The 15,865-nt window shown below is 35.2% G+C and overlaps 1 protein-coding gene across 2 annotated transcripts; it reads left to right on the top strand.

The window, feature by feature from the left end:
• The first annotated feature begins 1,189 nt into the window (after positions 1–1,189).
• THOC1_1 (THO complex subunit 1) lies at positions 1,190–14,215 on the top strand. 2 transcript variants are annotated; one of them, XM_051219617.1, is made up of 12 exons: positions 1,190–1,258; positions 1,295–1,517; positions 1,554–1,672; positions 1,705–1,753; positions 1,798–2,261; positions 3,269–3,369; positions 6,919–7,140; positions 7,221–7,430; positions 8,318–8,462; positions 9,955–10,236; positions 11,187–11,219; positions 13,908–14,215. In XM_051219617.1, the coding sequence occupies exons 2-11, from the start codon at positions 1,439–1,441 to the stop codon at positions 11,196–11,198; spliced, it is 1,683 nt and encodes a 560-aa protein (XP_051069247.1). In that variant the 5' UTR covers positions 1,190–1,258; positions 1,295–1,438; the 3' UTR covers positions 11,199–11,219; positions 13,908–14,215. The 2 variants fall into 2 exon arrangements, with proteins under 2 accessions (XP_051069247.1, XP_051069248.1); XM_051219618.1 differs by lacking the exon at positions 11,187–11,219.
• The last annotated feature ends 1,650 nt before the right edge of the window (positions 14,216–15,865 follow it).

Here is a 15,865-nt window from a genome sequence, read left to right as displayed (position 1 = left end):
TCTTATATTGAATGTTGAGAGCCTTTGTTTGTCTGAACAGATGATCCCACGCTCCACCGTGACTGCGCAAAGATCGAAATAAAGACCTATCCACTACTTGTCTGGTTTCTTCTGTCCATAGCACGAGGGTTACTTTGAGGCACGAAAACATCACCAAACATCCCATGGTCAACATCTAGGCTGTCACAGTGCCATCCATGGATCGATAAGGAAATTCGAAAGCTGACGAGGCGAAAGGTAACACTTCTAGGACTTTCTCTTGTCGACAGATCACGAATCATTTAAGTGTAAATACCGAAAAATCAGAAATATATGTCTAAAGACCATAGTCGCATCACCCACAGAATACAGTTGGTATACGATAGCTTTACTTGCCCCAAACGATTGTTCTCGTACATCAAACGAAGTACAGAATGTAGTGATGACATTCACCCATTACAGTCGCGCGAACACTCGGATAAACTAGTTGAATCAGATCTGGCCCAAGCTGAGACTTTATGAAACTATTTCAGCGGAGTCTACGAGTAGTGTTAACGATACCTGTCATAACCACACCACTGAGACGCTAGCTACAGGATCTGTACGTGTGACTAAGGAAGCAGTTCTTTAATTGATCATTAACCTCAGACCTAGTGAGATACCGATTCCTGATAGTTTATAACCACGACCGCTTCCATCTCTCGCAGACATTGTTTCAGGGCCACTCATGATGCTCTTCAACAAGTCCCTTTCTTAAACTCAATTCTCTAAGGATTGGAAAGGTGCTTCAGTTAGTCCTATGTTTAAAGATGTTCGGGGACAAATCGTATCTAACTACAGACCTATAATTTTACCCGGGAGAGCGGTCAAGCTATTTGAAGAGATAATTTGGGTTAAGTTACTAAGTCACACACAATCATACGACTTGTTAACCCGTGAGCAACGCCGGTTTCGAAATAATCATTAATGCCTAAACAACTTACTCATAGAAAGACGGGATTGGACATCAACCCCAGACAATAATCAGTTTATCAATGCAATATTCATAGACTTTGGCAATGTATTTGGCAAGGCTTCCTCAAACAAGTAGTCTCAACCTCATCAGTAAACATTTTCAAAAAGAAACCGAACCTTCATTGGGAATCGAATTGTAAGGAGTAATTCAAGTTTGCCAACCTGCTATGCTTCTTACTGAAACCGAAGCTGAACCGCGCTATTCGAATCCGGCGCTATGTCGGTCGGTCAGTCCGAGACGGAGTTGTCTTTTGGTGTTATTAAAGTGGGTTTGCGGTTGCATCGCATTAATTGATGTTAGGATATTCTAGAAGACCCGTCAGGCTTTTCTCTAGCTAAACTGAAGGCAACTGCAGAGGCTATTGAACTAAAGTTAAAATTTAATCTTAACTAACAAAAATTCAGAGATAAAAAAAGTTTGATTGATGTTGCTTTACGGGGACGTATGCTGTGTCTACTTGCCTCAGACTCCATGGACGATGTGAAAACACTTCTAAAAATGGGTGTTGCGGCGGCCTTAGCGAGTAAGATCTTCTTCCAGCTCTTAGTTTCTCTAATAGATTTGTGTTCTGCGCCGACTCCATTTTTGTTATTCGCGGATGTTTTTAACACCAAACCAATATCGCTTTGTGAAGAAATGTTTGGATTTATGGAGGAAACAATCATCACTTTGAAGGATGTATGTTTGACGTCTTCTCATGGTTGTTGTAGGTACCCTTATTTGCTTCAGGAAGAAATACATTGTTAAGAATGTGTAATGGTTCGTTTGATCACTTTTCCTCGAAATATATCTGTTCAATGTAGACCTACTTAGACGCCTGTCAAAGTCACAGAATACTGTTTTTTGTGGCCAAATTCAACTCTTCTTAACGCGTTTATTTCCATTAGATGAAAAGTCTGGACTAAATTTTATGAGCAACTTTAACTCAGAAAAAGATGTGCTGTACAACAAAAATCCCGACCCAAGTGCTTTCAAGCATCAGGTTTCTCACGATCATACATCTGATGATTTGGAAGAGGGGGAAATGACTGATTCATCTACTCCCTTAGAAGTGGATGCCGGTCTTTATGTCAAATTTTGGTCTCTTCAGGAGTTCTTTAAGTCTCCGGCTTTGTGTTACGAGAAAGCTAAGTGGATGCGTTTCACAAGTAGCACAGACACAGTGTTAGATGTGTTTTCGAGTATTAAACTAATGGCAATAGAAGAAGGCGATATTTGCTCTCAGAGTAGCAGCGGAACGTTTTCCAAGTACCTTACAAGCGAGAAAGTAAGTGTTCTATGCATATGATTCACTGTATCAGTAAGCTAGTAACAAAGACTTTGTTTCACAGTTACTACTTTTTAATGATTGTATAACGTTTTCTCGCAAATAAATGAGATGTATTATTTCGTTAATATAGTGCAGCTTCCAAAATTTAAAAACGTTGAGTGCAAAATTGAGCATCTGAACTCAGATTATCTCAACGACAATGAATTCTAAACGTCTTTTATTTTTTGTACTTACCAGATACTAGACTTGAGAAAGATTCAATAAATATTTCTTACGCTCCTGGTCATCGTTCTCACCGTAACTAACAAACTAATAGTTTTTTATCAGATGGTACCAGTGGGTTAGTACGTTTTCATCATGAATCATTAATTAGTCTATCAGATCTTGTTGGTTGTCTTGAAAGTCTTGATCGAGTACATAGGTCTCAGCTACAACCAAGCTCAATATATAGATGTCCCAGAAATAGCTCCTGAAAACATGTATGTAATGTTTTGTTATTCTTGAAAACAACATAGCCACACTAGCCTGCTCAGTGATATATTATTAGTTTATGTAACATAGGTATCTTTAATACTTACAAAGCTCTCCGTTACAGACCGTAGGGTTTTTTGAAGAGCGATCGAAACTTCTATAGCGTTCATATCGAAGAGCTATGTCATACAGTACGTGAATTCGACTAATCCATGTTAATGTATCATTTCCATCTGAAATCGATGCGATATTGGAAATATTTGCGTAGTCAGTCGCAGTGACACAAATGTAGTTTCTTGCTGTCCACCCCTAGATCTTGATATGAAAAGTCATCCTGTACTTGCCGCTCTGGTGCATTGTGACGAAATCCCCCGATGCACACTTATTTCTGGTCCTTACGTTGCTAATGATATTGTCTAATCACTTACCTGCTTTTTATCTGGTCAGTAAGCAGTGAGTTTATATTTTATGCTGTTCGTGACTAATTCATTCTGACGGTGTCTGAACTTTCGTAATAATTTTATTTATTCTAGCTGCTGGATTTGCAACTTATGGATCCTAGTTTCCGGCGGTATATACTTGTTCAGCTACTAATCCTGTTTCAATATTTAACAACTACAGTTAAATTTAAAACGTAAGTCGAATAGTTTTCCTTCTCTTTTCCACGGTGTTTTGTGACATCCTTCAGTTTTTTAGTCAATTTTCAATGCTATATTAAAAATTCCCATATTGTAAATCTAAACACTCAGTTAGTCAGCTACAACGTAGGACCAGGAACATATATGCGTCGGTCCAAGTTCCCACACCTCACTAGTACAACAAGATGGACAAATTCATAGTAGTCAATTCAATGGTAGTAATGTATTAAAAAAACTGTGTATAAGGATATAGTACAGGAAGAAAGAATTAGTTCGTAGAAAAGAGCCTACACAAGGTTTGTATACTTCTAAGGTACACTTTTCAATGACAGACATTGTCACAGAACCTCTTGGCCTACAGAGTCAAATGCTGCTTTTAAGTCAAGAAAAACTATCATTGTTGGACGCCGATAAGCATGCCTGTGTTCTAAAATCTGACGAATGGTGAATATGTGATCGATACAGCCACGATCAGGTCTGAAGCCAGCCTGATTTCCTCGTGTTTGCAGTTCACGAGTCTGATAATTATTGAGGCTTATATTCTAAACACTATACTAGTCAAACTAATCCCCCTATAGTTACCATGGCATGATTTTAAGCCCTTCTTATACATTGGGACAATCAGTGGTTGTGATCAGTCAGATGGGACTACATCCAACTCCCAGATTTGAGCTTAAATATTAGTCAAACTAATCGTTGAAATTGAACCACCATACTTAAAGACCTCTGAAGCCAATCCATCTGGACCAGCTGCTCTTCCTCGTTTTAGATTAGCTATAGCTTTTTGAACTTCAACTAGAATGGGGAACCTACTTCAATGTTCCATTCACACTGTTTGGAAATGGTGGGTAGTTGCAGAGTAGCTGAACTGCTCCTTAAAATTTTCCTCCCATCGTTCTAAACGTCTGGGCTGGGGGCGCAGATAAGTGTCGTCTTTTTCCAAGATAGTTTCACTTACACTTGACTTCTTAATTGCATTTTCTTTTGTTAGTATGAAAATCTGTCTAGTGTTACCTACAGCCGTTGTTTTTTCCATCTCTTTTGCTTTCATTGTCCACCACTGCTCACTGTCATTCCTTAGACTTTTGGTTAATCTAGATCCGACTTGTTTTCGTTCTTCATTGTGTTCATAGCCTGATGAGATGAGTTTACGAGAATCTATCAGTGGAATAGACTTAGTGGAAATTCACTGGTTTTTCGTGACCCTTTGATTTGAATCACTAATAGATGTGTCTGCTGTTTCCACAGCTGTTCGTATATCTTTCCAAGTAACATTTGGGTCAGCCTTGTTTTCAGAAGTACCTAGGTGTGACCTCAGTTGTTCCGTTAATCTACTTGTCAATCTAAACAACACGTAAATAGATAATATTGTTTGCAATTACATCATCAGGCTTGACTGTTATGTAGTACTATATATATGCATATATAAATATACTAGACCGACCAAGTCAGTGATAACATTGAGAGAGATCATGTAAATAAACGCAACAATTAAAGATAAGAAATTGGTAGTGCGATGAATGGCGTACTATTTGCGATAAGAATATAAAAAGCTTTAATCAATACCTCACAATACAAAGTCAAAGACGTTGAAATAAGACTAATCAAAAATTACTGAGATTACGTGATGAGAATTGTCCAAATAATTCAGTGAATCAACCAGTTTCAACATAGAACCTGGTACGTATGTGCATCAGTTCAAGCTGTCATACTTTATTACACAGAGATGAAATTGTCAAGCCGAATCCTAGAGTAGTAGAGTTATTAGCAGTATCAGTGGTAATAGAGAAGATTAGGCATCGAAGATACGATTCAAGAAAATATGAATTCGTAAAATAAAAACCCTGTTCACGTTTACTGTAATTCTTTGGTACACCTTTTAATGTCAAACATTGCCGCAGAACCTCACTATCGACCGAGTCGAACTCCGCCTTTGTGTCGATGAATAGAACTGTCGTCAAACGCCGAAAAGTTTGTCTATATTCCAGAAATTGCCTAAGGTGAATATTTGGTCTGTACATCTACGTTCAGGTCTAAAACCAGCCTGGTTTTCTCGGGTCCTCTCTTCATGGGTTCTAGTTAGACGTTAAAATGTTATTGAGGTTAGCATTTTATACACCATATTAGGTAAACTGATTCTTCTGTGATTGTAAAAAAGGATTTTTGTCCTTCATAAACTGGGACGATCAGCGACCGTGACCAATCAAACGGGATCATGTCCAGTTCCCAGATTTTGGCTGAGATTTCAGTTAATCTAACTGTTAAAACTGGGTCAGTGTCTCTAAAAGCCTCAGAGGTCAGTCCATCAGACCTTGCTGCTCTCTCTCGCTTTAGATTACTTATGGCCTTTTCAAACTCGCTAAGAGTTGGGAGACTTACGTTAATTTGCCACTCAAGTTGCTTGGAGATAATGGGTAACTCAAGTGTGGCTGAAAACCAGTTGAAATGTTTTCTAAAGTGTTCTACTTATCGGTCTGATTTTCTGGAGTGTGAAAGGTAACCCTATTTTTTCCGAGGTGGGTCTTTGTAAAGTATATCAATTTATCTTTGTCCGTTGTTCTACATAGAGATCGCTACTTTAAGTGATTTTATTTGTTTTACAAAAACGCTTTCCAGATATTGAATGGTTTCCTGGAACGGCGAAAATTTTCTTTAACGTTGTTTTTCATATGTATTATGTCTTGTGAGTTTGTCTTCATCTAAATGGTGTACGGGGTTCCTCAATTAAGATCGTTAGGTTTGTTTTCATCCCGAGTATTTCAGTACATTTGTTATCTACCAACTAAAGTTGTCTTATCTTTACAACAGTCCTCCCTGGTTTATGTAATTGGCTAGTGTCAATAGAATAGGCGTATGAGTGTCCTAACTTATTTTTCGTTTCAAAATCCAAGAAAACTTTTCCCACAGTCTAGATGCTTGATTTTTGGTATCACGACCCGTCACTATGGTCGATTCTTTTGTTTGTTATGTTTTATTTCATAGGTATTTTATTTCTTGTTAGTTTAATTCACTATAAAAGGCATCCTTTATAATAGAATACACTCTGATATCAGGTTTGGGTAATGTCTAGTTCGTATCTTAGTAATAATTAACGGTGAAAAACATTTACAAAGCCGTAACTCGTTTGCGATTGTGTTCTAGTTGATATCCATTGTTCACAGAAATGTATTTCTTAATGATCAATCATTAGTTGTCAGGATTTTTTTTCACTTATTAGGAATGAAAACAATTCTTATGAGTTTATTAAGCTGTTTGGTTACGATTTGACAATATGCTAGCGCCAGTTTTTAGATGGACATTTTCCCCAGCATAGAGTTGGTATAGTGTAAAATGAATTGTCAGTCGAAATCATATTAAACTCCTTTGCCAATTCATTTTTGTCCCTGAAAGGGTAACTTTGAAATCGTTACGCTACTGGCTGTTCTAAAGCGAACAATTGCTAAGGTCGATTTTGAACAAACTTTCTTGTTATTATACATTTGTTTACCTTCAGTGAGCATTTAATGTAATCATTTAGTAGCTGGTATTTTTCCCGTTTCCCCTAGAATTGACCAAGTACTTAGTGAGGATCAGTGCGCTTGGGTTAATCAAAGACATGAAGTAGTGTTACGACTGTTATCCTCTAATAGTCCAAACAGTTCTTCGGGTGGTACGTTTGTTTCTACAGTAGAACGCATTCTGGAACGTGAAAGTTATTGGAATAGATGGAAGAACGATGGATGCCCTTCATTCGTACGAAATCCTGAAAAATCTAGGTTATCTGTTAGGCAAGTTCTACTTTTTGCGAGAAGTTATTTTATTTGGGAAAGACGTTTGACTTATGGTAACTTCATGTTTGTTCTTGTAGGAAAAGGCATATAAACCCTTTAGTTACTCGTACTGGTCAGAAAGTTTATCGTTTTGGGAATCGAGAGCTAGATAAATTATGGAATGTATGTCCGGATAATTTAGCTGCTTGTCGGGACAAACGGCGAGTTTTCAATCCGGATCTTCATTCCTATTTTCAAGATGCTATCATGGAAATGGACCCTGCGGAAAAAGTCGAAGAGGAATACAAGTAATTTATTCATGATATATCCTCAGTTTTTGAACTGATAATCTATCGTTCACTATTTATACTTTATGTATTTAAATATTTCACGGTTATTTACACCAACAAAGCGGTGTTGGACTTGGTGGCAGTTTAATTTAGAAGAGGCATCAAAGAGAAGTTAATAAATTATGAGAATAAAAACCAATAATAGTAATTATTGGTAGTAAAGCACTAGAAACGCAAAGTCTGAGATCGGAGATAGAGAAGGTTCACATGACATTATCCACTATTTGTGGTATATGTGCCGGTGGGGTACATTCCAAAAAATATTTTCTTACCTGTGTTTTCAGAGTGCTTAGCTTTTAAACAAACATACAAACTATTATTAAGTCTGATGAAAGTAATTAAGTTTTCCTAAAATATCTAGAGCTCATAACCATATTCAAAGCTTTCATGATGATCCCAAGGGTAAAATGTACCGCTGCAATTTGGATTGAATGTTCTACAACCATAGGATATTAGTCTCAATGACTTATGGAGCCAGAGTTGTTCGGATATATTTGCAAACGCTGACGGTAGCACGTAAAAAAAAACTAATTGATTTGACTTCTTAATTTTACTGTAAGGACTTCTGTGAATATTTCATTTTGATCTTCACAGCCCCTTTAAAAATTTAAGAGACAGATTATGTTGCATAAAAAGAACGTAGTTTCAATAATTATTCAGCCTTCCAACATACTAACAGGGCATATATATATAAGCAATGTATTTCTGTTGTTAGTGAAATTTTCTCAATAAATTAATGAAGTTAAGAAAATGCCAAACATTTTGTGTTTAGCTACCTTTTTACACTTACCTGAAGATGTACGAGATTTATTTCCTAGCAATTGTACGTTTTATGCATGTTTCAGATCGATTAATAAAGATGAATGGAGCTGGCGCGCTCTTCGTTTTCTTTCAAGAAAGTGTCCACATTTTTACATCAACTGGAACCCACCTGGACGACCTGTAAAGGACTATTTATCAGTTATTCTCACTGAGAAAATTCAATCTGAGGTTAGTTACCTTCAAACTACGTTTTAAGGAAAAAATTCCCTTTTTGAAACTAATAGATGACTATATAATTCATGACTGATATAATCCCCCCAAAGGTTAGTAGTTACAGTTATTTCCGTGATGAAGTTTATGCTTTTCATCTGATTTTCATTGCCCTATTCAATGTGGATTGTTGTCTGTTTTTAAAAGACAATAAATTTTGAAGGACTAAAATGTGGGTTAGTTCGCTATATCCATGGAAGAATATTGAACATCTGTGAGTGAACTGGTTTATCTAACGTGTTTGTATTCATGTTTTCACACATTCATCATGTTCGTATTAAGTTTGTCTATAAAATTGATTTAAAGAGATATAACTTTCTAAATCTATAGACTAAATTTCTTCTGACTTTGGTGTTTTACAATTTTAAAGTAAACTATCCAAACATTTTGATTGTCTCTTACTTCAAGAATACATTTATAGGTTGAAAGGGAAACTATCCTAGAACTATATTTTCCTATTGATCCTTGCAGTTTTTGTGATATTCTTGTAACCCAAAGTCATACACTGTTCCAACTCAGTTGACATGTTCAGTGTTGAACTGCATCTCCTGAAACACCAGTTTTTCATAAGCATTTTTCAGAAAGGTTCGAGCTCATCAGTCTTCTGTACTTACATTGATATCTCATCACTAACCAATCATTTATGTTCATTCGATCAACATGATTTTTGAGTTTAATATCCTTATATCTACATTGATTTTCTCTTACAGTACCATTAAAAAGTGTGGTGATATGAACATATAAACGTTTGTCCCATGACCTACCTCAATACTGTTTTAAATGTGACTCATGCGTCAGGTACTGGTTTATGTACTTTGATCTACATTATTTGCGCAATAGCTTGTGATACCACTCGACTGATCAAACCAAAATTGGTGGAACTAGGGTTCGAATCTGTGACCTATTGACTGAATGCGTTCTAAATCCCGACTGTTGCTGTTACTTTGACGTGGTGGTCGAGTTTGCCTATCGTGATGAAGCAATCGGACTATACTGGCTGAAACGATTGTTCCTCAAGGTCCTACCATGTCAGATAGATGCAGGTCCAGTTGCCTAACAGAGGGCATTGTTGTCAATATTTGATTAAATTGTAAGGTCACGAAAACCTCTCAGGTTTAGACATTAATTATACATGTAAACGTGTTTGAACTGAAATAGTTTTAATTGTTCTCTTATCAGAAGAATCTCAACCTCAAGAAAACAACAAGATTTATCAAAAGTTTATCACGAAATAAAACTGACTCTTTTTTCAATAAAAACCATTTACATTATTTGAAATTGTATAATTGCATTTCTTTAAATATAAACTACGTTTTTAACGTGACCTCAGTAAAATTTAATGTTGTTTCACCATAATGGATGACTTCCGGTGACTAGCGGTAACATTTTTTTTATTTGGTCACCCATTATTAAAATAATTTATCTTCTTTACCGGTCTTTTTGTTTTTAGGAGGATAAAAAGGGTCCCACTATTAATGTTTCTGATTATGACAATCGTCGTGGCTCTGATGGCAGTACTGGCGACTCCATACCCAATAAACAACCTAAACTGGAAGAATCAGTTGATTCAGCAATACTAGATTCTACTGTAAAGTCTTCCAGCTTGTCACGCACCCGATCAGTTCCGAATACCAAGCAGTTACAGGAACATACCTTAACTAAAGGTCAAACAAATGCCAAGTCATATGGTAGCCCAATGAGAACTCGGTACCGTGATACATTAACAGCAAATGTTAGTTATCTGTTATATTTACTAACCATTCTCAATTTAATTAATACAGCATATTATATAAGTTTATTAATTCATGAAATCTATTGAGTTCGTGACATTGTGAATTGACTCTTCCTGGAGCCTTTGCTCTTTTATGTGATTTATTACACAAACTATTCTATGGTAACTATTAAAAATTTGTAATCCTAAGGTTATGCTTGAATTTCAAGTGCAAATATGCGATTTTAAAGGACATGTTTTAAGATGGTAGAAATTTCATTTTTAATATACAAGTAACTGGTAAAAATTGTCAATATGCATTACACGACATCGTTATATAGCCTCGAGTAACCGATTGTGACGTTCTGTGAAAATGTTTTCGTATTGATCCCTCATCAGTCAAATAGGCATATGTTTTCTCATTATGTATTTTGAATGACTTAAAATTCAATCCTCAAATCTCTTATTACATATTTCACTTTTGACTCCATTGACTTGGTTTCTAGTAACTGATATTTTAGAACTATTTCAAATCAGCCTTACTGGAATCCAACAAGGATTAAAAACTGGTTATCCATAATTCACTAATTACATCTGAATTGCTTAAGTCGATACTCAACACAAATTTAAATTTATGAACACTAAATAGTTGTTTCAAATGTTTCCTAAGGCAATTTAGCATTATACATTCGTGATCATTTACAGAGTTTATTTTCTGTATGCATACGTTGAAGACCGAAATTTCAATCTAAGTTGACTGATAATTTAACTGTGTTTATACCTTATTATGTGTATTAATCAGACTTCGAGGCATTTAAGTAATTTGGAGATGCGTTTCTGTCATATCAGGTCTCATTCAGACTGAACTCTTTTACCACGTATAATTTCTTTTATGATCGAAATCTGCAAATATATTCTCTATAGTTAGTAGCAACTAGATACGTTGTATTATCCTTTCACTCTTTATGTAGATTACTCGCTAACTGGTCGGAGAAATCACAGTGGTACGATAATAGTTGTTTTAAGATAAAGTATTGTGTTTATGTGATTATTTAATTATTTGGTGCCTTTGTGTGTGTTTTTAACACTAACATTTAAGATTTTTTATGTTTAGTAAATAACAAATAGCATATATTAGTAAAACTTGCTAAATAGTGTAATAATAGTAGTAGTATTACGCCTTGTTTTTATAGCGCTAAAATTCTTCAAGAATTTATTTTGTTACTTTTCACATTAATCTATAAAATCCTGACCGTAAAGAAAAAAAAACAAGCATTTCTGTTACTGTATTAAAAATACCACTTTCATGTTTTGTGATAAACAAACGTCAGTTTATTGTATCTGGGAATGTTTGCATAACATTAAGTTATTTTGAATGTAATATTATAGAGGCTTATAAAAAAGAACTTTAATAATAATAAAAATATTATTATTCATCATCTATATATTAGTCGACTTTTAATGAAAATTATTTCGTGGTTACGAATTTCTTTATTCCTCATGCTGTACGCTTAATTGTTACTTTAAATCAGTGTGACTGAAAACTTGATCAGTCGATCAATTAAGTGGCGATATTTTTTTATAAGGCATTTAATATGTCCAAAAATCAATGGTTTATTGATTGTATAACTTTGTAGTAGTAGTAGTAGTTTCACAGTAATTTTTCCAGAGATATTGTTGGCCTGTGCTTTAACTACCGTAAGAATCTGTGATTAAGAAAGTAATGAATTTTTTACGCTTGATTTTCATAAGATTATGTATTACATAAATAAATTTGTTCAGTTGTCTTCGGATTTCATGAAAACCTTCCTTAGTGTATAATTATAAATAATTCACGTGTTTAACCAGAAGTGGTTTGGTCTTATTTGGTCCTCTCCTGTATATGGAATTTTCTTGTGTTCTGGTATATTTTCCGATTATATGTGCGCAGCCAAGGTTCATAAGAAACGATAGTGCTTCATCCATCATAAATTAAAAATATAGATTTATCACACTTGTGTTAACGTTTGTCAAATTAATCCCTTACAATTTAACTTTAACTTGTCTAATATATGTTAAGGAAATATCGGTTCTTAATTTCACCTGGCTAACTGCACCGTAGATCATTTACGATCAGATGACTAGTGACTATTTTAAGTGTAGATCTTGCAATCTAAATGATGAAAATAACTCTGAGTGCTTAATTTGAAGTGCATATACCAAAACTATCAGTTTGATATTTTCAGTGTAAAATTAAGTGCAATAATTAACTAATTATAAGTAAGCTAGCAAGTAGCCAAAAAGAAACAGACACCGAAGCGTGTGAAAAATTATTAGGTGTCAATGAAAAATGTATCCAGATAACATGGCATACCCACCATAGAAACATTATAATTCTCTATGACTAAGATTGTACTTTGCTCATTTTCCGTTTCATCTGTTGTGAAAATCAATTATATATATATAACTTGAGCTACTTGATCATGAGTATGTTATATCTCAGATTCAGTGGTAATAAGATTGATTTTCCACATTTTTTCTTACTTTGGTTCGATAATGATAGTTCATTGAACAATGTCTTTCTGTTTGTAAGTAATATCTGCTTTGTCCATTCCCCGAGAATTATTACCATTTAGCGTTCGAGTGATATCTCTTATAGATAATGATAGATGTCGTTATTTCTTCGTTGTTGTCGTTCAAATTCTTGCATTAATTAGCTGCAGTAGAGTTAAAAAGATCAACGTTCAATTACTACTATGAAATTACTGTTTACCTCAAAATAAAACGAAATGCCTATCTAGACTATAGTTTTACAACTGGACAAATTTCTTAGCTTTTTCGTGTAGTCTATATGCACAACTAGTTATAGTCTACTGGAACTGAAGGTAGACAATAAAATTTAAAACCATTTGCTTCATGTAAAGTTTCTAGTTGATTCTTCTTAGAGTATAGTCCTTTCTGATACGAGTATTACTTAAAATCTTACTTTTTTAGTCTTTTCATGAAATATGCATAGCGGTTAACTGACTAGTTACTTTAAGCTCAACAACAATAAAGAAACCTTGTCAATTATTTGAAGCTACATCATCATACAATATTCGGATAATTATTCTTCGATAATCAATATCGATTACACAGTGATAATTGAAAGTGTTCTTAAAGTACAACTCTTATGAATATTCTTGTTTTTATAACAGCAAACGTTTACTTACGCGCTTTATTTGTAAAAAGACATTAAGATCTTGATATGATATCAGGCGAATCGATCATTTAACCTAATTAGTATGCTTCATGTGCTATCCGCTAATTTTTAGACTAACCTAATGGAATTTACTAAATCACACATAAAATAACTAGTTAAATGTCTACTAGTTTTACGTACTATGTTGAGTCACTATTCTTTCAATTGTTGATTTGTGTCAGCTTTATTCAGTTCACGGAAAAAAAAGCATAGTGAGTACTAATCTCTGAGTTTACATTTGATTCAAAGCCATATTAACTAATGTTTTCTAAGCAAGATACATAATATATTCTAGTCGAATGAACTAAAAATACTCAAAAAGACGTGATATAGGTGTACTCTTATTTTATTTATTCTTTTTTAAGTTACGAATTGATGAAAGCGTATTTTAATCGTTTATTTTCAGTTCTACATAATTTAATGACATATTCTCATGTATATTTCTTGTCTCTTTGTCAAAACAATTTTTCAGGATGGAGTTGATACAGCCTCAGGGAGTGATAATGATGCCAACGGTGAAAATGATAGTGAATCTGATTCCATTACTGAATAACTGTGTGTATCAGAACATTGTGTTTGTAATTATAGATCAAAATTTTGTTTCATCATTTATGAGTAGTATATGTAGCTATGCAAAAATAAATTTTTTGTTTCGCTTCTCTTTTTTTAATTCCCTCGTGTTTTTATAAACTTGTGTCTTTATTTTTCCATCTATTCACGCCTAGAAACAGCCATTGTGAATATTTTTCATGTTTGTGAATAAATGTGTATATTTATCAACAATGTTTTAATTTGCTTGTTTGTTTTCAAGACATGTTATGGTTGGTTATAATTCTTTTTCATTGCATAATTTTTACAAACATTAACAGTTCATACTTAATTATATACATCATATCAGTACCACTTATGAAAGATAAGGACAAAAAAATCAGATCAATTCGCTTCTGCGATGAGCTGTTACATGATTTCTTTCAGAAGTACCATCATGCAATTCAACCTGATGCGATATGTACAAGTAATTCTAATCAGTTTGTGACTCACATAAGTGTATTTAATTTATTATTTGAACTGTTCGCTACTAGTGTTTTAATCTTTCTTTGATTGATTAAAATACTTGTGTGCTGCACACGTTACACCTGGTTATAAGTATTACCCCAACCAGCACAAGGCTATCTTTTTCGTTAAATTATTCAGCCTATCTACATTGAAAGGCTTGTTGTTCGACATTCTGTACCATTTAAAGAACTGGTTAGGTATCGTTGAGATTGGAAGTAGGCACTTTTCCGTTGTCACAATTCATAGTATATTAATTACTTGGCGGTGAATTTATACAGTGGATTCGACTGGTGGTTGGTAGCTCTTACTTACTTTACTTACGCCTGTTACTCATAATGGAGCATAGGCCGCCGACCAGCATTCTCCAACCCACTCTGTCCTGGGCCTTCTTTTCTAGTTCCACCCAATTCTTGTTCATTTTTCTCATGTCTAATTCCATTTTGCGGCGTAATGTGTTCTTTGGTCTTCCTCTCTTCCTTTGGACTTGAGGATTGCATGTGAGGGCTTGTCTTGTGACGCAGTTGGATGCTTTCCTCAATGTGTGTCCTATCGACTTCCAGCTCTGGGATCTGGTTTGTTCTATCCTACAGGAGGTTGTTGCTAATAGTGTCTGGCCAACGGATCCGAAGTATTTTGCGTAACCAGCTGTTTACAAACACTTGTATCTTCTGGATGATGGCTTTCATAGTTCTCCAGGTTTCTGCCCCATACAGTAGAACTGTCTTGACATTTGTATTGAAAATCCTGACCTTGGTATTGGTTGACAGTTGCTTTGAGTTCCAGATGTTCTTCAGTTGTAAATATGCTGCTCTTGCTTTTCCGATCCGCGCCTTCACATATGCATCAGATCCATCGTGTTCATCAATGATGCTGCTCAAATATGTAAAGGTTTTTACATCTTACAAATCTCCGTCAATTGTGATTGGATTGGTGCATGCTGTGTTGTATCGGAGAATCTTCCCTTTGTGTATATTGAGACCTACTGCTGCTGAGGCTGCTGCCACACTGTTCGTCTTCTCCTACATTTGTTGTTGCGTTTGGGATAGAAGGGCCAGATCATCTGCGAAGTCTAGATCGTCCAACTGCATTCTAGCTGTCCACTGTACCCCGTGCTTCCCTTCAGATGTTGACGTCCTCATGATCCAGTCGAACACCAGGAGAAAGAGAAAGGGTGAGAGTAAGCAACCTTGCCTGACACCGGTCTTTACTTCGAACGAGTCCGTCAATTGTCCTCCATGCACGATTTTACAGTTTTATCCAACACAGGAATTCCGTATGATATTGACTATCTTCTGAGGCACGCCGTAGTGTCCAAGAAACTTCCATAGTGTTATTCTGCTCACGCTATCAAATGCTTTTTCGTAGTCAATGAAG

Source organism: Schistosoma haematobium, chromosome 3 (genome assembly GCF_000699445.3).
Source record: "Schistosoma haematobium chromosome 3, whole genome shotgun sequence".
Taxonomy (NCBI): Eukaryota; Metazoa; Platyhelminthes; class Trematoda; order Strigeidida; family Schistosomatidae; genus Schistosoma; species Schistosoma haematobium.
This window is presented reverse-complemented; position numbering and strand designations above follow the sequence as displayed.